The sequence below is a fragment of the Bombyx mandarina genome, chromosome 03, assembly GCF_030267445.1.
Source record: "Bombyx mandarina strain Sakado chromosome 03, ASM3026744v2".
In the NCBI taxonomy this organism is placed as follows: domain Eukaryota; kingdom Metazoa; phylum Arthropoda; class Insecta; order Lepidoptera; family Bombycidae; genus Bombyx; species Bombyx mandarina.
In genome coordinates, this window is record NC_143210.1 from 7,490,671 (window position 1) to 7,517,607 (window position 26,937).

The window sequence follows — 26,937 nt, forward strand, 5'->3', positions numbered from 1 at the left end:
TTAAAATGGAGTGGGGCGATGAAAAGAACGCCGATCCCGAGCCAAGTTCTTGAAACTCTCCATCCGCTTGGTATTTATTAATCAAATATTTGTCTACAAGGCTATTAATAGTGATAAGCAAAATGTCCGGTGTCTGTTTATCGTAATAAACAACGACCAACGCACTGAAAGAAGCATTTTTTTATTGCTTAGACATTAATAACGTATATGCCGCCACTTTTCTCAAGACAAAGTTCTTAGATTCAGTTCAAAACGACTGTCCCGCCCTTCAAAGCGGAACGCAATATTACTTAGCGACAGAGCTAGACAGGGTGGTGATAATAACCCGTGCGGGTTCATAAGAGGCGCTACCCGTTTTACGCAAATTATATTTCTTGCAGGCTGGATTTTTATTGCGCATTTACTTCGTCATGAATATTAGTGGTGAATAAGGTTTGATTTGCTTAAAACTCGGTACGGGATTTTAACAGCTGCATAGTTTAATCGTTCGATACAGATAAACTAGGAATGCTTAAGGATATTATAACGGCTTCAAAAACATTGAAGACTAACATACTGTATTCTTTGTGACGATGGCTGGTGTTGGCTGAGTTGTTGCTCTGGAATCTCAAAGTGATGGCGTTGGCATTTGTCTCTGACTTTGATCGGTGACGCGTCTGAGCCGATCTGTAGACCAGCCGTATGAAGAGGCCGCGTGGGTTTGTAGCTATCGACTAGCCGATGCTGCAACCCTAATACGAAACACCTATTCTACTTATGGGATTAGTTGCGAATTGATCGGGATATATTCGCTACTTTTCTTGGCATTGTAGGCTGACGAGTACTAGAGTAGTTCGACACAGGATGCCATAAAACCTTTAACAACACACTCTGGTGCTACACAATCATCAGAAGAATGACTCTATTCGCAAAAGAAGTGGAAAGTCTGTGTGATGTAGACTTGAAATTGTATCATAAAAATGTCGTAGACGTATAAAGCTTCAAATCTCTTTAAAATCTGGGAACGACAATTTCTATTAAAATATACAAAAAGTAATTTAAAATTCTTTCCCGTTGTAAAAATCACAACAGGGCAAATATTATTATGTAATGCCCTAACACTGTATCCCAGCATCTCACGTGAAAATTGAAGTGATTTTCATTTTGGAAAAACTTAGTTCAAGATTCAAAAGACAGGCAGTAAAATCTCTAACTATTTAAATAATCACTAACCAGACAAAAACGTATGATTTGGAAATGAAGTCGCACGACATTTTTTATGGCTAGTGAAGTGCTTTAATTATATTGTTTACTAAGTAGTTTCTTATGTGAGTAGGTTCCTCGGCATGATCAATCACTACTGTTATACTTTTAGCTGCTACCAGGGTCGGGGATAAGCCAACTGACTCCATTAACAGATTATATATTTGCATAGTTTCAAATCATGGTAGCATTTTTGAAACAAGAAAAGTATTCATAAAAATTAAACTCGTAAATATTCTTAGTAAACATTTAAAACATTTGTTTTCATATACTTAAATGTAGAATTGAGATCTTGGCACATAAAATAAATCTATGTCACTGTTGCACTTTTATTGTTCTCTTCCAAAACCTTCTCTGTTATTATAATAAAAAAATTAGTGACACCTTTTTTACGCCTTGCTCATTTCATCATCTTCGCCAACTAGCTTTTCTCTATCATTCTCTTTTTCCTTTCTTAACCGTTTTCTGTCACTCGCATCTTAACGCTCCGTTCCACACACTTTTCATGAGTTCCGCTCTTACCAATCCTAAATATCTATGTAATCTAAATCAATAAAAACTTAAGTTTAATTGTATGTTTGTTGATTTGTCCTCTGGATTTTATATCATCTATCAGTGAAAATTTCCGTCATAGTGCCATATATGTGCTATAGATTAATTATACGTGGGTAGTTTCAAGAAATCTAATTGCAATCACTAGTAAATTAGGATATTAAAGGTCTTATTTCATTTTTACTTATTTTTAAGGCTTTTAATAAGTACATCGAAACTTTATTGTGAGTTTTTAATAGTTCGTTTTGTTATTGATAAAAAGATAAACTAAGCAATAAATAAAAAAAGAATGGCAATGTGCGAACTTTGTCGCTTAGATCAGCAATGACTTTCGTACCATCTTTTGTGTATTAATAGTGCTTATTCTCCTCTACTTTCTGTGTAACTCCGTAATTGTTATATTAAACGCATTAAAGAGCAAGGCAATTTGTTGTATAATAATAATTATAATTTTTAATAATTCAATTAAATGGCAATTTAATTAAAGGGTCAGATTGGGAAATGACTTATGAAGGGTGGTATAAAATGATAGAGGCATTAGCCAACTGTGGGCTGACGAAGATAATGTAAAATCTGTAGTTGTTAGCACCAACTTAAGTAAACTTAATTATTATTATTACTTATACAGTTAAATGATATACCACGTAGGCTAAACTTAATTGGTTTTCTATATACACGCATGTGACATATGTGTCTATTAAGGCGTCTGACTATGTAGGCTGTATGTGTTGTGAAACTATTTTCCCAGAGTTTTAGTGCTGTTTAGAAACTATAAAATTAACATTTATTGGCTATGTATTGGTTTTAATACTGGATAAATTTCGTAATTAACTGCAATTACGTGACTACTAAGTGAGTTGGTGATGATTTTTCAATCTAAAGATAAAAGTCAGTCCTTGAGTAAACAAGTAGAGTGAAGCAATTCAATATACATATTTGTAATTATACTGTTTTTTATTGCTTAGGTTTGTTAACGAATTGATGCCTCTCTTAGTGTTAAGAAGTTATTGGAGCCCTTCGACATCAGCAATGTAAGTGCCGTCACTCAACTTGGCTCACGAGTTCTAAGCCTCAGTTTTATGGCGTAAAGGCTCCCCCATCCTCCGAACTGAAACGCTTGAAAATTAATGCTTCATGGCAAATATAGGCAGGATGGTGATTCCAATCCTTGCGGGCACATTAACTCCCTAGGACCAGTTAAAAACTTTTTTTAAATGTCCTTTTCTCTCTGAATAGCTTATCTGACAATTGATTAATCAGTCTCTAAACAGTTACGAGAATCTACAAACACTAAAATAACTTTTCATACTATTGCTATAATTAGTGATGTAAATTCAAATGTTATTGATATTGCGTTGAGTTTTAGTGCTTACTAAATCCTGCTTAAACATTAACAGTCAGTAAGTACACGTCGGGCTTCTAAACCAAACGAATAATACCACTTAACATTTAAAAAGTATGATCGCGTTTATTAACTGACGAAATTTCACTAGGTGCGTTCTCTTGCGAAAAAATATTTCGAAACAAAATTGTGAAATACTGATTATTCCTATTCAAGAAGATTAACATATTTTTAAGCGCGGCACGTCACTTTGCGAATTCGACTACGACAGATGGCTGTCAGTGTCTGAATGTTGAGTAATAACTGTTCATTGGATCTACTTATTTTACAGTGTACCGTAGAAGAATTCGGTACAAATGTTTTAGTTTTAGTGTAGGTAGGTACATTAATATGTTGTCAAAGATAATTGGTATTTTGTAGTTTTGTTCTGTTTTAAATCTAAAGACAAACAAAGGGAACGCCTAGCCAAACTCATATATTTTCTAGAAGGGATTCAAATAGTCAAGCCAGAATATTTTTAAACAATGCGAATAAAAAATCATTTCTGATGGACATTAATGCCCACGGCGGGCGTCTCTCGGAACCGGTTGAACAGAAAATTTTTCAGTTTTTTGTAGCAATGAACATACCTTTACCGAGTGTAAAGGTTAATAATAAAATTAGCATCACAATTTCATTTCTCATCACATTCATTTCGCATTAAAACAAATTGTTCATGTATATAAAAAAGACCCAGCAAAAAACAATTCATTTTCAATATTATTAAGCAATAAAACTCTTAGCAATGAGTAGTAAAACTATTAGTAATGAGTAAAAGTCTAAATACGTGATGGTCGATTTTATTTCAGTATGTTTGGAATGTCCGCTCCGGATGTACGAGAGATATTTTACTTTAAAAGAGACATTAATCACCTCAGATTGAACGAATGCTTCTAAGAATATACGAAAGCTTATTATGCAATCAAACATCTTTACTTCAGTGATCGCGTGAAATTCAACACCCGAAGAATTAATATTATATTATCATGCACTATAGTTTCGCTGTGTATTTTAATGATCATAATAATTTTAAGTATTATTTTTTTGTCCTTTGAATGTTTTTGTATTATCTTACTCATATAATGGATAGATTTTTATATGAACTTGATCATATCATTGATAAGGTGACGGTTTTATTTGTTAGGGGGCTTTATTAGCCCGCGCTAGTAGGCAGTGCCTCTCTGTCTGAATTCGTCGTGGCCTAAAGGATAAGACGCCCGGTTCATTCGTATCGGCCGACGTTCGAATCTCTCATGCAGGTACCAATTTTTTCTAATGAAATGCGTGCTTAGCTCACGTTCTCTTTTTTTTATCCTACCTAAGCTGATGGTCTTGAGAGACCATATCAGCGTCGCCGGGAGAGTAGATGAGCTCACGGGGCTCAAACCTTACGTCGTTGCTAGCACGAACCCTAGCAAGAGCCGTGCTTCACACAATCTACCACCGGATCGGCACGGACGCGACCCACTGAGAAGATTCGTCGAGAAACTCAGTGGGCTGAGTCTGTAGGTTAATTTACTCGCCGAGCCATGACCGGTGCTTGGGGTACCTAAAAGCACCGTTAGTGGATTGGGAGGATCCGAAATGACGTATTTTGGGCGACGTCGACTGTTTATCATTCTGTCCGCAGAATCGGGAATGTAGTTACCAGCGGCCATGATGAGAGGGTTGTCGTGCCGTGCCGTTCGAAATGGAACAAGTCCTCGAATGACGTCCACGATAAAATAGTGTACTAAAAATCAAACCCGCAAAAATTTTAATTTTTGTAATACCGGTGGCTGGGAGTCTTGTGAGCCAACACGGGAAGGTAACAACATCCTGCCTATTTCTGCCGCCAAGCAGTAATGCGTTCCGGTTTGAAGGGTAGGTACATAAAGGAAACTTAGAACTCATGTCTCAAGGGGGGTGGCGACATTTATGTTGAAGAATGAGACGACCGTTGTACAATGTATAGTGCATTATATAAGTGTTTTATACAATACAATAAATCCACGGGAGACTTGTAAATTCTATGGGCTCCTATAATCACTTATCATTCGCCGGTCGTGAGCTCATATACTTACTCATTTAACATCTAATATAAAGAAATCTAATATTATTCTAGACATATAAGTTCAGAATTTAAGTTCCAGTACCACTGGTATTTTATTTATGTACACGGAAACGAATCCAATGAAGATAATTTATACACCTAAAAATCGTTAACAGATTTATGTATATTTTTCTACGCAATGTTTCAACGTACCCTAATCTCCACAGTAGCTCATCTAATTATATTTAAACACGGTTATCAGGGATGTGGTGTAACATGGTAAGCCTGATCTAATATAAAGAAATCTAATATTATTTTAGACATAAACTTTAAGAATTTAAGTTCCAGTACTACTGGTACCTATTTTATGTATGTAGGTACACGGAAACGAATCCAATGAAGATAATTTATACACCTAAAAATCGTTAACAGATTTATGTATGTATATTTTTCTACGCAATGTTTCAATGTACCCTAATCTCCACAGTAGCTCATCTAATTATATTTAAACACGGCTATCAGGGATGTGGTGTAACATGATAAACCTGATATACGACGTACTTTGTGGAAATTATGAATGAATTACAATAGGGCACGTATTTGAGTTCTATGGTCAAAAAACGGATAACTCCTTGAAGCTTAATTTATGCTGTCAAAATTATATGTTAATATTTTTTAAATAAACTATTTGAAATTCGACTTCTGGTCTTCTTGGGAAACGTGGTCTTTGTAAATATTCTTAAATTCTCACAAACTAGTGGACACTTCTATTAGGTCATTATCGTTTTCCAGAGTAATATGACGCTTGTGTAGTTATATTAAACAAAAACTGCTTGCATCGTTCACTACAACACGGAGATATAATCTGTGGTAGACTCAAAAACCCCACCAAAAAAGTAAAACATGTAAAATTGTACTCCAAATATTTTAACTATAAATTTCGCGTTTATTATTTGTAAATTTGCTTTTAATATAATTGCAGTATAGTTGACTTAATTAGCACCAGCACTTTAAGAACCACAACAAACACTCTGTACTGTTTTAAAGTAGATAATATTTCGTAATCGACGTGATCTGACTGGTATTCGGCGCAGATTTTTGTTTTAGTCTAATACATAGGTATACATATGCACTAATATCTTTTAAGGAATGCTGTGGCATCTAGATTCTGGGACTGTCTTCCATGATCGCTTAAAATTCCGTCCACAACAGATCGCGTTTTGTGTTCACACTTGTGCGGATATATGCAGTGATTGTAGATACATATGTGCAGATATATACTGTGATTGTAGATATACGTAAAATGTAAGTACATAACTGAAAAATACACGCACTAGTTTTTATTTACTAAAAGCATGTTAGATTATAATTCTGCAATTTAATTACACAAAAAATAAATTCATTTACTATTTCTTTGAACGGATCTCTCGGCTACATAGAGTACGCTATCAATCGATATTAACAAGCAGTGAAACACATTTGATTAATCAAGAAAATTCTTTTTTTAGTTCTTTGAGAATTCGATATTAACCCTCCGCGATGTATAACTCATAATGTAATAAAATCCTTGGCGATGTGATTAGTTACTAAACGGACCAAGTATACTGATTGTGTTTAGTAAAATTTATACGCAGTCATATAAATTACTTGTAGATGCAGAATTTAGTATCGCATGCTGGAGGTTGTATAAATTCATTAATAACATACATCTCTGTGAACGTAATAAGGAAATAATATATAAAAATTTCATTCATCCAGCGAACGCCAAGATATTCATGGCGCATTTTAGTGAAAATTAAATACTTAACTAAGCAGGCCAAGCCAACGATTACGATTGTAAATATCTATAAGACATTAACATTTACTATTTATGACACCTCAAGAGTTTTGTAACATTTAGTAAATCGTAATTTGTAGATATTATTTACATAAAGTAATCAAAGGTATATTATTATTTAAAATGTTACGTATGTGTGTACGTCGGACCGACGATCTATTGAGGTTAGTAGGGATCCGCTGGTTGCAGACAGCGCAAGACCGATCTAAATGGCGAGGCTTGGGGAGACCTATGTCCAGCAGTGGACGTCTGTGGGCTGATAGAAAAATAAGAAGAGCTCACGGGTACTACCTAGTGTTCAATAGATATTGGAGCCCATATACATCTACGATGTAAATACCGCCGCCGCGTTAAAACGTGTTTACTAAGGTCTCTGTTTTACAGTAAAATGGCTGCCTCAAACTTCAAACCGAAACGCATTACTGTTTCACACTAGAAATAGTCAAGGGATGGTGGTACCTAGCCGTGCGGACATACAAGACATCCTACCACCAGTAACTACGCAAATTATAATTGAGCGGGTTTGTTTTTTATTACACGATGTTATTCCTTTACAGTAAAATTCATCATGAACATTTGATAAGTGTGTAGAAAAATTGGCACCTGCCTGCGGGATTCGAACACCGTTGCATTGCTTGATACGAATGCACCGGGCGTCTTATCCTTTAGGTCCGGAAGACTTCAGTACAATAAGCCTACTGAGTTTCTCGCCGGATATTCTCAGTGAGTCGCGTTTCCAATCCGGTGTTAGATTCTGCGAACTACTCTCGCTTGGGTTAGTGTTAGCAACGACGTCAAGTTTGAGCCCCGTGAGCTCACCTACTAGTTAAGCCTACGCTGAAACGGTCTCTCAAGACCATCCGCTTAAGTAGAGGGAAAAATAATGATATAATTGTAGCTTGGACCTCAAATCTCGAAGCGGAAGGTGACATTCATACTTTGATGTCAATGGGCTTCGCTAACCATGTGAAATCAGGTGGGCTGTGAGCTCGTTGATCTGTCTATACTATAAAATACAAAATTTTATTTCACGCAATAGTTTTCAAAAAATGGGATATGAATCTGAAAAGTTTCTTTAACATAATTAAATTGTAATCTACAAAAAAAATCAAATGTTATCTGTGTGTGTCAGGAATATGTCTCAGGAAAAGACAGATATCTATTAATTAAACAGCTTTGTGAAGTCTTACTTAGTTCTAACAATATTTCGAAATTCACTAAAAGATTGCAATAGTTGAAATTGTAATCGAAAAGATTTCATATGAACCATAAGTGAGATATGGAAAAATTAATATTATAATCTCTACAACTCACCTATAACACTATAATATTCTGAATAATCTATCAGTATTCATGTGTATCGATTTGTTTGTAAGCCGCGTGGGCGATACATAAAGATGGGGTTACATTTATTGTGAAATATTTCCATGTCGGTTTCTCTCGATGAACACGTAATTATTTTTAGTTTTTTACTACCAACACATATTTGTGTAGTATAATATTTGTTTTTTTTATGGCTGTTGTGTTAGCGTGGGTAAGGTGCAGATTTAAAATTGGGAACAATTAAGTAGGTAAACCAAATTGACTTTACATATTAGGAAGGTAAGGTAAAGCTTCATGTTTTATTTTTGGTATGCCTTTACTAATGAAAATTATTACCTTTTGTCTTATTATTTCTTCGTTTTCTGTCAATTGTATCGTTCTGGTGTAGGGAATCATGCAACATTAACTTTGCTTAGCAAAAATACAAAACGCATTACAGTCCTATCCATATCTATTACGATATTCGGTATTTTTGGTTGTAAGTGTAAATGTAAGTTCAAAAGGCAATAAGGCTAATATATTAATGAGAGAAAAACCTGAAACTAGAAATATGGCCACTTCAAAATATACATAAAAATTTTACATACACATAAATAATATGACATCACCAAACAAATATCATCAAACTTATCTGATGCAACTTTATACGTTCCGAGGGCTTTAGAATTGCTGTTAACAACATGAATCGCCGCTTAATTGACTGTTTGCTCTTTAAATTTACGTGGTGCTCAACAGAGATATGCACATTGAATAACAAATGTAAAAGCTCCAGAGTATTAGTGGTACCCGTGCTATCAGATAAGCTTGAATGCGCGAGGGACAAATCTCAACATCACGCGCTTATTAGGGCTGGAAATGCTCACTAAAACCGGCAACAGATACTAAACATAACAAATCTTATCTGCTTTTCATATATTCATTGCTTATCACAAGTTTTAATCAAGTTTGTTACGTAAACAATTTTCTGAATTATGGATTAGCAGAAATTAAATGTAACAACCCTAATTCGGTTACAGTATTTTATAACTATCGCTGAATGCGCGAGTCTCGTTGATAGAATCAGAATCACGAATAGATTTTACACGTACCACGTGCAGCTATAAAACGACAATCCAGAAATATGTTACTAGACATCTAGTCTGTAAAATTCTCATCTCAAACGTTCCCAGTGTCGTAAAACATGTAAAATATGATATCTCTTTACAATATAAATCTAAAACTAGGATGAGTTTAAAACATAGGTTAACAAATACTGATCGTATTATATACTTTGATTCAATCAAATCTGAAATTTCGTAATAAGTCCAAAGGAAAATACCTTTAGGCCTGATTAGAGAGAGCTATACGTGCAGTCTTCCGGTCCATTAGCATTGAAAGGGCGGCGCGTGCTCATGTCGCGCAGATCATTGTCGCGCACGGCCACGTTTAAGCCGACTTTCAATCTAAATCAATCTCCTTGAACGCCGTCCCTCGACGCATTGTTCTCGTTTCTATCGTCGATTAAACGTAATGACCACATTTGACACGTTCATTACACTCAACTTGGCCGAAGCCGGCTCGCTTGTTAAGGTCAAGTGCAGCGAAGATCATCGATCCTAACTTTCGTAACTCAATTGCAAGCGTTGACATGACAATGGCACGGTTCAAAGGCGCTGTGTAGTTCGGCCGTCGGCTAATGAATTATGAAAAGCTATGAATACTCACCGGTAATTCGAGGTAGTCAGCGATCGTGTATTTAGCGGCTCCTCGTCGAATATCCGCGAGCGCAGCAAAATGTTCATCTCGACGCGCTTTCCGACGGAGCAGAGCACGAGCATAGGGGTATGCGGACAAATATTCTCCGTAAACATCCATTAATTCACCCATAAAAAGTTGCTTCATCAGGATGGCACTTTCACTAGCGTTACCTTCAGCAGGAGGAGGCGGTAAGTCTCGACGCTTCAGTGATTGCGGTATAGCCTTCGAGAGAAATGAACTTATACCGCTAGTTGACTCGCATGATATAAACACGTCCGTGGACTCACTCGATCCACACTTTGAAAATTGAAACGCAGACGATGATCCACTCTTTTCACTACTGGCTGAGCTCTGGCGATTTACACTAGTCTTTTCGTAATAGTCTGGATACTGTGGCTCAGATTGATTTTCTGTAGATGGAGATTCTTCTACGGCAGAGCTTGAATACTGCCCATTTTTTATGCATTCATATAGATCTTCTATTGATTCGTAGGGAGTAATGCTCCCGCAAGACTCTCCATCGGCATCTTGTAGTCTTTCATACAAGTCTTCATTCTTTCGCTGTGTGACTGGAGTTATAGCAGAATCAGACCGGCTTCTTTTGACGCTTGGAACGGGATCATAGCCAAAATCATGTGGATTAAGAAAATTCCATTTGACATTAGCCCACACATTGTCCGTAACGTCAGCCGATATCCTGTGGTCAATGCAACATTGACCGCTATTTCTTATGGTTACTGTAGTAACGTTATCATTACTCTCTACAATGGAAGCATCAGTGACAGACTCGTTGCAATCCAATGGTATATCAACTATAATTTTTCGTATACTTGTACTGATCGACGACAAACTTGACAAATCATCTGACTTACGATTTTCTGCATTCTCATTTACCTCAGAGCCGGTTATAATAGACGAAGCGTCAATATCATGTTGGGAAATTACTCCTTCTTGCATTAATTCAGTAAGAAGGCTCTGGGGTTCTTCTTCTTCGACGACAGTATTTTTTGAAGTTGTTACAGGTTCATTATTGCCTGTTGTTGCTTCGGACGTTATTAGACCAGAATCGATATATTTTCGCATTCGTTCAGCGAGAGCGTCGCTAGCCTCGGAAACTGCTTCTAAATAATAGAAGAGTATATGGTACTCTTCTCTTGAAATCACTGCGGCCCGGAGGAGTGGTTTTCCGTAAAGTTCTATTGCCGAGAATAACGATGAAGCTGAAAGAAAATAATATGATTTTTATTTTATTTTTATTGCATAGATGGGTGGGTGGACGAGCTCACAGCCCACCTAGTGTTAAGTAGTTACCGGAGCCAATTGACATCTATAACGTAAATGCCGCCACCCACCTTGAGATATGAGTTCTAAGGTCTCAAGTATAGTTACAACGGCTGCCCCACCTTTCAAACCGAAACGCGTTACTGCTTCACGGCAGAAATAAGCAGGGTGGTGGCACCTACCCGTGCGGACTCACAAGAGATCCTACCACCAGTAAAAATCAATTTACTTAAATTTGCTTCTTAAAGTAAGTATCTAACACAGCAAGGCATTAAAAATAAGTTTGTATTTTATTAAGTTAATTTCAGATGTTGATAGCTTTTAAAATTTTGATGTTGCAACAGACCAACGTAAAACAGTTACTAAGCGAATCGTAATATATTCAAATTTAACTTGCTATTACGGTCACGGTTGGTAAGAACCCGATGCATACTGTAAGTGAGTTCTACGAAAGATTACCGGACAATAGTCAGTGTGTGCTGTGCGTATACTCGTACGTATTATTGCCAAACCGCTTTCTACAAACATCGCTGATTCTACACGTGGAATACTGAATGAGGAGTAGCGCACTATACGACAATCAAGCGCTCCACTAGACAAGAAAAGTTCATGAATGTCATTGATATTTCGTTTGTACGTGTTTTGAATTTCATGCGGTAAATTAATTCGTATTAACATCCTATGACGACAATGTACACAAGTACGGAGCGCATTAAATTAAAAAACTCGATAACGTACAGATTTACTTGTAATAATAACGCCAATATTTTTATTGTTGACTAGCTGACCCGGCAGACTTGGTAATGCCTCAATCGATAAATAAAAGACCTAAACTTTTGTGTAAAATAAACTTAAAACAAACAAAAGGAATCTGTCTGACGGGGGACACTTCAAAAGAAAAACAAAATTGTTATTTTTATTTAATTCCGAACATTTTTATATTTATCTACCTTTTAAGCTTTCTCTGGACTTCCACAAATAATTCAATATCAAAATTAGCCAAATCGGTCCAGCCGTTCTCGAGTTTAGCGAGACTAACGAACAGCAATTCATTTTTATATATATAGATAGAAGATAGATAGATAGTTTCCTTAATCGCCGAGATTTTATAGGTTAGATAACGTATTCCCTTAATAAGCAATCCAAATTATGTTACAGTAGATAGAATATGACATATTACAAGTCTATACGTGTCTAAAAATTTACCAATCTGTTTCAATCTTAGCAGCTGTTTGGAGAATTATCTTGCTAAGAATTAAGCCTCACTCACCGTATATTTTCTCCCATGCCAAAAAAACTTCAAGGTCTCGACCGTCCCATTGTGGGGGCTGATATTCCGCAACCAAAACTTCACCTTCGAGCACCGTAGCAGAAGCTCTTGGATCCACTGGTGCTTTGGAGCCACCAAGAAATAGCAAAGCGGCTGGAGGCGCTGAAGGGGGTGTCGTCTCGGGAAGAGGTAGAGGTCCTCCGAGAGGAACTGCAAGCGGTACTGATAAAGGTCCAGTGGGAATGCCAGCCACCACCGTTCCCGCATCTTGTAATGGCTCGCATACAACTTCAGCAACAGTACTGTGACCGCACACTGTTACCTGTTAACAATGAAGAGTTCATTTTATTTTTTGTTTACAGACAGTAGACCGACAATATCATCTGTGTCTCTCATGTAATAACGTTCAAATTGGAGCAACTTTAATTTACATCATTATCTCCTTGATGACTCACTGGGTAAGTTTCCTACGAAGTGGACTGACGTGCCGCTAAAGTTTGCGAGAATCCGCTGAATGCAAGCTACGCAGGACTGGTCATTATGGCGAACCTTGGGGGAGATCTATGTCCAGCGGTGGACGTCTGTGGGCTGACGATGAGGAGTGACGAGTAATTTAAGGTACGACATTACTCTTACAAAAAAATATAAATTTTAATGAAACATGATTGTACTAAAATACTGTAGTAATTATAACAACACCTATTTGTGTTTACGTAATCTTTCGAAGACCCGTTTCATCTTGACACGTTTCGAACTCAGAACTCGATTCAAATTCGAAAAAAAAAAACATTTAACGGTTTTAATATTGGATGAGCTATCTTTGTCTCCGATGCCACTGATGGCCATTTAAAATTATAATGTCTTAGTGATTCTAAAATCCTTATCTGATTTCGATAACCGATTTTTACACCCTGTATGATAATCATTTTTTCCGGTTTTTAACGGTAATCCGTTAATCTTAGATCTAGAATGTGCGATATCTCGAATATGTACATTCAATATAAAACTTCATATGGAACAAAAAAAAACAAAGAGAAAATTGTCTAACTATTATTGTAATTATGGCTACGTTTTAAAAATACCCTAGAAAATACCGATTTTATTGGTATAGATAGACCAATGACTCATGTCCCCCTACCCAATGCTATGTTGTTACCGGAACCCATGGGCTAGTCAATACCAACGTCAAAGTTAGACCCAAACTCAAGAGACGCTTCAAAAGTGCGTAACAAGCTCATTATTGATGATTATTCATTCCTATATGTGGGTATAGTAATTATTTCTTTGTTCCTATCTAACACGGATATCCAAATGGTTTGATATAGATCTATGTAGGGCTTCTAACTGTAGCAGTCGTGATAAAAAATATAGTCTCGTCAAATAACGGAGACATCATTCTGATGTTCCAAGAATTTTAACAGTAACATAACATCTAAGCTTTATTAACTTAGCCATACTTAGAAGCGGTTTGCGTTTTGGATTACATGTAATACAAACATCCAGCCGACTCATATTAATCGTAAACAAATGGAAGCAAATTTTTTACATGTACCAACTATACATAGTTAATGTTCACAAAAAATCAATTAATATATACAATGCTCAGTTTTTTATTATTAAATAGTTTAACTATTAGTTTTGATCTAACAAGAATAACCATTTATGAACTCGATAAAAACTCTGTGACTAAAGAAAAAGCTTTTATGACTTATTTTACAATTAATATATTTCGCAGTTAGGTATATGTCGATTTGACATTATCCTCGAAGCTAAAACGATGGTCGGGTTCATGGCATTTTTTACCAGTCCCTGAAGTGACGTCATTGCCAAGTTATGCGCACGCGCGCGATCCCCCCTCACTCGCAAGGATAATGCGTCTTGATACATCTTCGACGAGGAAAAAAAAGCTGCGTCGGACAAGGAGCAACCGATTTTACACGGCCAACGCACACTCATTTTAAAGAACCTGTATCGTTCTGTTTTTGTTTTGTCAGAATTCTCATCGAGATTGGTACCTTCACACTTTTAAAATATCTTCGTAAAGATGCTTCATTTTAACTACGCGCAATGCTACAACTATCTTCTGAAACCTATTTAAAACTTAGCCTTGTTCGGCAAAATGATTTAACAACAAATTGCGCGATATAAGTACAATTGATAAAAAAAAATTTTTCATAAGGTTAACGTTTTAAGTTATGTCTAGTTTACGTACAATAATTGTTAACATAGAGATTTATTTAATTAATTTACAGTAAAATAGCAGTAAATACTTGAAATGACTCTCAGATCAGTCACTGTTATTCATTAGACTGGAGATTTTGATGATTCCTAATGAGATATTTAATAAAGCATTGTATAATTGGTAAAGCTTTGATTACACGGTAATGTATAAACATTTAAAGAAAACGTTTAATATTGTAAATAGTTGTTTTTCCTATTTCTTTAATATTAAGTGCATTTATTATCTATGCATCTATTTTATTCAATGCATTATGACTTAAAGGTCTTAGTTACCAGGTCATAAAATCCCTAAGAAAAAAATTCAATGCATTCAATGAGTGATTCAATGCATCAAGTTCATGATCTCCACGATTCTAGGGGCGCCATCTATCGAAAAGTTTAATCCAAGTCACACTTTCATTTTACTACTGCCATCTTGAGGAGGCCGGACGTATGAAAAGCATTTGTTTGCTCAAGTGGTTTATTATATCACACATAGATGGCGCTGCAAAATAATTTTTTCAAGTGTAAATATTAATAAGGAAGAAACCTTTTTTTTAAATAGAAATCTTTTTATTGAAAATCTTTCCTATCCTATATACGAAGAGTAAATAGTAATTAACGAACTGTTCTAAATCCTTTTTAACATTTACCACCGAAGGCTTACTAATATACAAATCGAGACACTAATCGAAAACTCGCAAAATTACCAATATGTATTATTGTGCTGATACAAATTTGTTTTATTTAAAAACCACGAGATATTGCTGATCGTGGTTCCTAGTTTTATACTACAAGATGAATTAAGTCTTTAAATATAATACTAAAAAATGCAAGCAGGATTAAAAACATCGATAGAAAGCACTTATGAAACTTTCAAGCAGTGTAATAAATTAATGACTTTTTAATAATTCATATGTATTTCTGATAATTATGCACCATACAAAACATAAGCATGTCTAAACTTACATCAAAGTAATAATTATATATATATCGCCAGGATCCTTTTCTTCGTGTTAGGCGAGTATCATGCGAGTATTTGGAAATGTCCCCCTAACGAAACGTGTTATTTCGCCGGCTGACACACTTTCCATCGTTTACCGATGTTATAATTACATTATATCAATAACTCAAGACATGTGGCTACTCGTATGTCGACCGACTTATTTATATCAAGCCATAATTATTTATTCATAACTTTTCACTTTCTTTTGATTGATGCATGAACTTTCATTTCGATAAACGCATAGGTCAGTTGAGGTTTTGTTTATTTCTATAATTCTATATGTAAAAGAATCTACAAATATTCAAAATAATGCAGAAATCTTTTTGCAACTTACGTACCTACTTGTTTTTTGACACATTTTAGTTTTTGGTTAAATCGTTAGCAAAATAGAATTACACAATTTGTGTTTGTTTAAATCATATAGCAAAACTATGAATAGTTATCTTCAGTTTGGCAAATAATAGACGGGTGGCGCTATATAATGGACATTTACGTGTGACTTCTCACGCTCTTAAGTTTTTACATGACACAAAGCAAAATGCGGAATCTATGCGCCTGCGTGAATTTAGCTTGGATGTTGGGAAACATTGCGTGAAATCGAATAGAGGGTAAATAAAAAAATAGATTCGCTCCAAATTGAGATGGTTCTCGTTAGTCAGTTAGGATAAATAAAATATGTATGATTGCATCATATAATTATGCCATATTTTGGTTCTGTGACCGTCGTAAGTTTGACAATAAAACATTCACAACGCCCACGCGCTTGTGTAAGCATGATTTGTAGTAAATTTTTCGTAATTGGGTTTTAGTTTTTGCCAAAAGTAAATGTTTTAAAATTTGTCATCGCATTTCCGATCATTTTAAGCTGATTATCAGTTGAACGCACCAAACGTAGATAAGATAGATAAGTAGTTTAAATAACCGATAGATACGTACCAACCTAATGAGTTAACGTTGTTATCTAACACGCAATACCGATTATGAATGACAAAACCAATCTCTTATTAGGAAATTAGAAGTAAAATGACTGAAATCATTAAGACACGGATGGTCCTAATAAATAGGCCTAATTAAATAAAAGATTTAATTCAAATAGGTGCAGATAATTCTTAGAAGACGTATTTATTATATTTGGGGATTTCGCAGTGAAATCTGAATTGTCTCCCAGTTTTATTTCATTCAAGTCTGCTCGACATATTAAAATTAATATGTATTTAAAAAATGCTAAGTCAAATATTAAAGATAATGTGTTGTATAATATTTATTACCTAAGAACGATGTCGAATTCATTAAATCGAGGAAGCCACATAAAAGTTTTTCATTTTTTCTGAAATTAGCGTAATAAATATTAAGTGTTTTTTCGGTCTCATTGTCTCCTCGAGGGTATGTCACTATATCAAACATTTCCGACCTTTGTCAACGGTAGGTCACTTTCTAAAATACGATGAATAGAATCGAACATTTGGCAACGGATGCGTTTCGCTCTCATTCGCTACTTTTTCTTTTACTCGTCGTTAAATTATTTTTGTCTGTCGGTATGCATTTAACTGTAAACAATGTCGCAGTTGCGTGTTTGTTTTGGAACGACCAGAGAAATTCGTACTGAAATTTGATTTAATGAGTAACCCATATTATGATGTCTCATGCAATTGTCGTGAGCGAAAACATTCCAACATAAGTTCGCGCCCACTCAGCGGAAACAGTCGTTAATTGAAAAGATAGAAACGATAAATTTACTTGGTTTAAATCAATTACAATTATTCTAAGGCTATTTCAATCATTTACTTGTCTTAGCTTATACTACTTTCAAAGTTTCAGCTGCGTCAATTTTTTTGTGTTCTGAACGAATAGAATCTGGAGAAGCTGCTGGTGACAGGCAAGGTATGCGGGAGAAGGCACAGAGGCAGAAATCCAATGCGCTGGTCGGACCTGATACGCTCCACTCTCAATATCTCAGTCCACGTTGCTATCCACACAGCCAAGGACAGGCAGGAATGGCGCAAGATGATGCAGGAGAATATTAGAGGAGGCCACGACCCTCAGCACTGAGGATTATCGACGCAAGGAGGAGGAACGAATAGAATATATCAAAAATCTTTCATCTAAATTTATGTAATTTAATGGAAAGCTTAATATATGGATTCTGCGTAATAAAAGCTTTAATAAAATAATTAATATTTTATATTTTTAATTAATTAATTTTTATTATATAATTTATTTAAATAATTTATATTGAATTTTAATTAAATCAAATAACGCTAGAATGGCGGTTCATAACACAATATCTGCGAAAGGTTCAAAGCGAAATTTAAGCCAGAAATAATTGTTATTTGCTTTAAATGCTTCTAATACGCTACAAGACAATTCTTACATAAGCCTTATTAAATCTATCCCGATTTTAATCCGATTGTGAAATACTTACTACGATTTAAAACAAAGCAATTGTAGTCAGTTTTTACCCGCAATAGTTTTAGGGCATCATTCATATCAACACCGACAAACTTAATAGGGAAGTTAAATCTCCACCGAATTGTACCTAAACGTTGTGACGGGATGGGAGGATCACCGGTCGGGTACTCTGTTTTGAAACATTCATAGCATAGCATAGCAGAGCATAGCATAGCATAAGTTTCATAAAAGGTGGCACATACGTATGTACGTAATAGGATTTCCGATAGAACGCAATACGAAGCCAAAATGATGATTACCACCCACCATTGTCTGGACTGTCATGTGTACGTGAGACAGATATTCGGGACTTCGATATGATGTCGCAGGGAACTACATCACAACACCAGGACGTGAACTGGTCTACCTGCTAAAACAATTAGAGAATGGACACTAAGGTTTTGAACAAAATCATTAATGTAACCTCACCTCTAATTATTTGCTGTCTTATATAAGTTTTTTATTATGTAATTAATATGGGAAGAATTTTTATTCCAATAAAAATAAATTAACAACAATTTTTGTGTCAGTAAAAATCGAAGCTTCATTTAGAATTTATTATTTATGCTAAATATGTAGTCAATGACAATACATTGAAAAGTCTTATACAATTTTATATAGCTGTGTACAAATTGTTCATTACAATGATAAAAGGGTACCAGGAAACACGAGATGTTACCAAGGCTGACTCATTCGTTCGTGACGAACTTAATGCATGGCTACTCTGTCGATATCTCAGTAACTAATTAGTTTCTAGAAAAACTCAATTTATTTATTTCAATATTTATTAGAACATTTAGGTCAATTTCAATTGTAATTTGACGACTGGAACTGACTGGTCTCTTTCCAAACCTCTGTTGAAGAAGGTTCCCTTCTAAACCTTCCTAAATGTCACAGCAGTAGGGAAGCTGATTCCAGAGCGGAATTGTAAGTAGCCAAAAATATTGAATAGAAAGCACTGTTGATGGACGGAGTTTTCCAGTACACTTTCCACGTCTTAAACCCAGTGATGAACGGATCAAACGCAGGAGTTGTGAAACTTTAAACTATAGCGTCTTCCAATGCGATGTTTTATTTTAATATGTATTGTATATGTATTGTGAAGATGAGGGCATGCCATTAATAATGGAAAACAGCTTGTCATCCGTCAAGTAGTGACAGCTTGACTCACGACAACGGTTAAAATGGCGGGCTATTGTAAATGACACGTCATATTGGAACACCCTATATAACAATTTTATAATCTACTAACTTCATTCACATCTGCTATAATTTAAAAACAAAATTAATGGGATATAGAAAAAACATACTATTGTATCAAAATTATTAGAGCTCTTCGAATAACGCGAGGCTGAATCATTACATTGGAATTATTAAATAGATCAAATGATTATTATATTGAGCAAATAATTGTTATTTAAATAAGATTAATAAGCTTCTTATATAGCTAGTGTTGTAATGTTAAAATAAAAACTTCTATGTGTTGCTCTGAAAGAACAAAGAAACGAAATTTAAAGTTTATTTTATAATCGTGTAGTTATCTAAATAGAAATTAATTTTATGAAAATTTTACGAAATGTCATATTGTTTCTCTGTGTCAAGGCTGCCTTTTCGACTTTACAACATATGCGCGGACGTTCCAGCCATTGAAGTATGAAACCTATTTTAAAGGTCTATGATTCCAGTAAATGTCGACAGCGCATGCGCGGCATAATTCAAATTAAAGAAAGGAACAAGACTTTCTTTACATATTTAAAACAACACGATTAAAGAAAAAATCAATACAATTTTGAATTTGGATCTATATATTACCATGTTGTCATGTTTTTTTACTAATGTCCGACAACGTGTTTCAATTTGTGTACTGTAAAAACACTGGTCTGTCTGGTAAAGTTAAACAATCGTATAATGATATGCTACATTCGAACTTGACAAGCTCGATAGAACAATGGAAAACGAAAAAGGAACATAAATCAGTCAAAGGAATCAAGCGACGCTGAATCATGCGACATATATGTACGACATGATATATATTTTTTAAACAAAAATCGACCTTATCACAGTTGTATAAATCTGATGGTCAGATGGTCGATTCATAGAAATTCATATTTTTCGAGTACCTACCTACGTGTCATTATGAGTGACATCCATTAACTAGATGACATACTGTAAGTATTTGAAAATTATGTATAATAATTACAAATTAATTAACCATGTCAAAATGGAACACGAATAAGACTTACTTATTTAACTTAAATTAAATTTCGCGAAATAAAAGTTACGAAACTGTTCAAAATGTCAGCCAATCCGTTCAAAGAACCTTCACTTTTATTAAATTCATGTAATAATTGAATTAGGTTATTCATTCTTGAGGTGAAAAATTTAATTGATTGAATAATTAACATTTATTCATTGAAGTCATCGTGGTCTAAAGGATAAGATGTCCGGTGAATTAGTATGTAGCGATGCAACGGTGTTCGAATCCCGCAGGCGGGTACCAATTTTTCTAATGATATGCTTTCTTATTTTCTATAATACATGCCTCAGATATCTTCACGATTGACTTCCACGGTGAAGGATAACATCTAATCACGCAACTATACTGAGGTCTGAGACCTTAGAAGTTATGTCTCAAGGTGAGTCGCGGCATTTACGTTGTAAATGTCTATGGGCTCCAAAAACAACTTAACACCGGGTGGGCTTGTGGTCATGTCCACACATCTAAGCAATAAAACAACATAACATTAGTAACTATAATTATTTACATTTTTAACAATCACGCCACGTTAACTGGTCCCGTGATAAGTTCGTAAAGAACTTGTGTTACAGGTACCAGATAACGGATATAAATGTAAGATTTTTATTATACACATACATATATTTAATATACATCCATAACCCTGGAAAAGACATTTATGTTTATCATACAAATATCTTCCCTTAGCGGGATTCGAACCCGCGACCCCCTTGTGTAGTGACCATGTCACTTACCACTACACCAGACGGCCGGCCAGATTATGAACTATTTGTAGGGCACGTGAAGAGTCCTGTCGTGTAAATCGGTTTATTTTGTCAATTTAGTGTATTTTATTTATAACGGCCACTATTACAATAATATTAGCTGTTGAAGTTTGTAATATGAACCTGTGTTAGTAAAGGGAGCTAGAAAAAATCTTTGGCTATATCTTCACGGGTTTTTACCAAAAAGCTGATTGTGGTTTCAATAAATTCTCGAAAATATTTTTTAAGAGTTTTTGTTTATAGATTATTAAAATTACTACGATAAAAATACGAAGTAAAAATAACTAGTTTCAATTACAAAAGAGTACTTAGTATGAAATAAAAAAAATATAACTTACAGTTAAACAAAAATTGGTAATATATTAGTATCTTATTTGGCACAACTATTCACATAGTCCGTTTAGTAGTGCTGTTGTAAACACTTAGAAAAAATCCAATATTGATTTCAACTCTATAGATCACGTGCAATAGACGGTTATTTTAAATAGTCATCGAGCCCAAGATCAGAACCAGTTTACGCGGTTCTGCGAATCTGGTTTCTTGTTAATAATACTTGTAGCATGAACGGAACACAGAATTCCAAGCTACGCGAGGAATCTTAAGACGAATATCTAGAAAAGCACGCAGCTATCTGTAGAAACTTCACTAACAATTTATGGGTTTTAACAAAGTATACAATTCAATAGAGATTCATTAATAACTTTTTATTAAAATGTACAAATTTCATTATTTAATAGGTAGTATGTCAGTTATTATTGTGAGTCCTGTAGAATAGTTCTTTTTTTTCCTACCTATGTTCATAGCTTTGAGAGGCTATTCCAGCTTCTTGACATGTAGGTGATCTCATGGGGCTCAAACCGGCAGTGTTTGAGCCCCGTGAGATCACCGAAATGATCACTGAGAACATCCGGCAAGAAACTCAGTCGGCTGTGTCTATGGGTTAATTTACTCATCGAGCCCATCGTCGCAAGCGACGGGTTCGACAAGCACAACGACCGGTGCTTGTGGTACCTAAAAGCGCCGTTAATGGATCGGGAAATAGAATAGTGTTTTTCCTTTTTTTTTGTATTGGCAAAAGCAATGCTAAAAAAACCAACCGTCCTTATGTAAGACATTCAAAACAACAACAACAACAACGTACATAGTCTTGTTATTTATAGAAAGAAACAATGTGTAATACCGTGGCTAAAACTTACGGCTCGAAGTGAATTTATAGCCCAAAAAATTGATTCGAAATAACACGCGAAATAGCATGTCTACGCGTTAACTCGATTACAGGTCCGGCTCGATTACCTTCACATTCGATAAATTTAATTATAACAAACAATTTATTGCTCATAACAGTACTACCACTCGATTTTATTCAACTAATTTCCGTCATATTCAATAAACCTAATCGAAATTACGATGTTAATCAAAGCGTTTATTTTTATTCTAAATTGAAATCGAAAATGAAATTAAATTCAACAGAACACGTAACATCCACTTTTACTTATATTTCGTATTGGAATATTCACGTAATGTGAGAGAAACGCCGAGACAAAATATATATCTATATAATATATATCTATCTATCTCTCTAAATCTGAATAAAAATGAATGGTTGTGCTCTATGCTTTTCTTAAGAATTTGTCGGATAGTGGCTATTGGCACTACAGTGAAATTGTAAAATTAAATCTAATTTGGTGCTCGATTCACTATTTAATAAAAAGCCTATATACATAGTTTCTAATTTTAAGAGTTTGACGTGCGAACTAGCCCATAGACAAAACCCACTGATTTTCTCTCCGGATCCTCTCTGTGGCGCGCGGTTACGATCCGGTAGTAGATTCAGCGAAGCACTGCTCTTGTTAGGGCTAGTAACACTAGTTAGCAATTATCTCAGGTTTAGCCCGTGAGCTTACCTAACGGTCCGCATGAAATTCGAATAGCCCTTAGGCTATCAACGATTTGGTAGGGAAAAAAGCGGCTTACGCCCTATTTTAGTGCTCTTTTTTATAGCTTAGATGGGTGGACGAGCGCACAGCCCACCTGGTGTTAAGTGGTTACTGGAGCCCATAGACATCTACAACGTAAGTGCGCTACCCACCTTGAGATATAGGTTCTAAAGTCTTAGTATAGTTATAACGGCTGCTCCGCCCTTCAAACCGAAACGCATTACTGCTTCACCGCAGAAATAGACAGGGTGTTGGTACCAACCCTCGCGGACTCACGAGAGGTCCTATCACCAGTAAACACCACCACTAGCTCTTTACTATTTTAATATTATACATTTACTTCTCTTTTATCGTCACTAATGATAAACTGCCCAGAATTGGCAAGTACTAACAATATATGTCGTTAAAATCACAAACCGCTGTCAGCATGTTTAGTTCTTCAATGAGTGTTATTAACAAATTGGAGCGTTCAAAATACGAAAAACACCAGCTCCACTCTAAGCAACATTTTTAATAACCAGTGACAGGTTATGAGAGGTGACATCACGCTCAAGTTGTTAGTGCAGCGTATACACAGAGATTACCACGTGCATACCACCTTGGGTCATGAGGTTGAGTCTTAATCTCAATAAAACTATCGTACATAGCACTAAAACGGAAGATCTTCGGAAATGGATTATCCGAGTGTGCGTGCCACAGGATGAGGAAACGAGGTTAGTGTATGACAAGGCAGTGGTTACATCGCTGTGCACTTGTATGAGGAATCATGGTTGTTCTTTACCTAAAGAGAAGATCTTCCACCAATCGACTCTTGCTGACTAGAACTTATGTTGAAATCATTTTTGGGGAATTTTCGTTAGCGCTAATTTGGTTATCGGAAATCTTCTATTCAGTGATAGTTACCGCTACATGTTCATCCTTAAAATCACAAGACACGATTGTTTCACGAAAGAAACACGGCACAATTAATATTAATTTTGGCTCGTGCAGACTTTAATGACTCCGTAAGTAATTTAACAACCTCTTTATGCATTCAACTTGTTAAAATGTTCATAATAAATTAAAACTTTGAGAAGCAATGTCCTCTTGTTACGTAAGGTACAGTCATCGAGTAAATGCGGAGCAAAAACAAAATTAAACTGAATACCGTTATTGGTTTATCCTCAAGCCGTCCTTTTCGTACTTCGAAGGTTTCTTTTGAGATTAAGGCAATTAATTGAACCATCGTTGGCCTATTTCGAATTTGGTCAGTAAATCCAAGGTTTGTGAAATTGTTTTGAGTCTTAGATATTTAAAAATCACTCCTCACATTTTTTATAAGGTCTGAACATGTTGTGAGTTTGCACAAAGCGGTGTCACATCTTCCTATTCCCACTTCGACCTATCGTAGATACATAAAACTAAAATACTTTACAAAATTATATTATTAAAACGTTTACAAACAATACTGTGTGCTTACTGCGAGTTTTTTACCGTTCTCGATAGCGTAAAAGTTAACCCATTTTGTATGCAGTTGGAATAGCGCCCCTAACGGCAAACGTAGGGAAACAATGCCATTCCATACAAATATATGCTAGCTTTTACGCTATAGAGAACGTTGAAAAACTCGCACTAAGCACACAGTACATCGAAAAGAAAATGACTAATTATATGAACCAAATAAATATTCGTAAGATCTCTAGTGAAACAACATTTTACTAAATAGTTAAATTGACAGAACAATGTTTGTAGAAAAATAGTAGTAGGTGGCGAAGCGGCACTTTCTTAAGTTATCTTTTAAATCATTAAGAGTAGTAATTGACAATTATCTCCATCAACATCTTTTACGAGTATGACATCTAATAAACGTACATAGAAGGACTTTGTTTTTTATTGCCTAGGTATGTGGACGAGCTCACAGCCCACCTGGTGTTAAGTGGTTACTGGAACCCATAGACATCTACAACGTAAATGCGCCACACACCTTGAGATATAAGTTCTAAGGTCTCAATATAGTTACAACGGCTGCTCCACCCTTCAAACCGAAACGCATTACTGCTTCACGGCAGAAAATAGGCGGGGCGGTGGTACCTACCCGTGCGGACTCACAAGAGGTCCTACCACCAGTTGAAATTACTATGATGCAAAATGTCATCATTACTATGCGTGCACGTAATGTGTTTACAACACAGTATTATAATTATACCAGTTTGTTAAACCAAAATAACAGAGTACGGACAGGTATGGAGTAAATTCATTTGTGATTCTTTCACCAACCACCACCAACATATACCACCAACTATAATTCTTTTAAGATACGTGAACAGATGTTTTAAAATTCAAATTATTATCTTTTTTTGGACGGGATATATGGGGATATTTTTTTATTAATGATTGAAAGATTACCGGTGGCCCGGATGCCTTTCCAGTTTCACCAGGACAGGTGGGCCAGCAAAGGCTCAGCCAGGAGGGATGGGATTTGCTAACAACTGCCCGAGCGCCTCCGAAGGAGACCTAACAACTCAGGAGCAATTGCTTCGCGAATGCACCTACTACCGGATTCGCGACCCGCTGAAAAGATCAGGTGCGTAACTCAGCGGGCTGATGCATGGGTTAGGTTGCACGTCGACCTCTTTGTCGAGTTCGACGAGTACGGTTACCGGGGTTCAGGGGAATATATAATATTAGAAATATGACCTGCAACCTGAGATATGAGCCCAACTTTAAATTTATTGTATAACGTCTATTTTACTCTTCAAGCCTTGATCGATTGGCTTTATCAAATATTCAAACTATATTTCGTCTATAGTCGAACATGACGTGGACTATGTTAAGTTCCAACACACAAGTTTTTAAAAACATTAATATACATTTTAAATAATCACAATGGGGATTGCAAACCCATATAGATTAAATAATCTTGAATCGTAATTGTTTAGTGTACAGTATATTGTTTCGTATTTTGAATAAATTTTATAACCATTCAATACTACAATTTGATCACAAATATAGAACACTTAACGAATGTCATATACGCTGACGTCACAAAGCGTTTCAGGACAAGGTATCGCTAATAAAAAATGCAAAGCGTTATCTCACCTTGAGACTCGAAGCTAAATGAATGTAGTTGAGTAATACAGTTACTGAGGTTTAAAGTAGTTTAAGCAGTCTGCGACACGGACTCGTTGCGAGATAACGGCTTCAATGTTTATTATAAGAGGAAAACGAAACAAGGAAATTAATTCAATAATATTGTAACTTACATATGAGGCCATCAGCGCAAAAGTGGCCTAAGCTTACCATAATTAATTAGTATGGAGGCAATTAGGTTTGAATTTTCATGAATTTGAATTTGAGCAGGCAAAACAACAATACGCGCAAAAATAATGTTTATAAAGTTATCTGTTATCTACGGGTGAAACTATGGACAGGCCGGTTTTGCATCAAAATTTATTATATTTTAAATAAATAATAAATTCCAATATACGTCATTTAAGCTTGAATATAAAAAATTGTGGGTTAGGCCACTTTTGCGCTGATGGTCTCACATATGAAGTGCTTAGACCAATAACCAGTCACAGGATTTTTTATTTTTATCTATTCGCTGGTAGCCTAAGGGGCGGTTCTAGCTTGACTGATAGGTAAGCTCACGAGACTCAGCTTGAGAGAGT

The 26,937-nt window shown here is 35.5% G+C and overlaps 1 protein-coding gene across 1 annotated transcript in view; it reads right to left on the reverse strand.

The window, feature by feature from the left end:
* Window positions 1-26,937, reverse strand: part of LOC114240834 (uncharacterized) — a 143,836-nt gene that overhangs the window by 82,132 nt on the left and 34,767 nt on the right. Inside the window, exons 2-3 of the mRNA XM_089740054.1 lie at window positions 12,656-12,977; window positions 10,072-11,324 (exon numbers count right to left, since the gene is read on the reverse strand). Coding sequence (XP_089596180.1) covers window positions 10,072-11,324; window positions 12,656-12,977 — 1,575 coding nt within the window. The remainder of the gene's footprint in view (window positions 1-10,071; window positions 11,325-12,655; window positions 12,978-26,937) is intronic.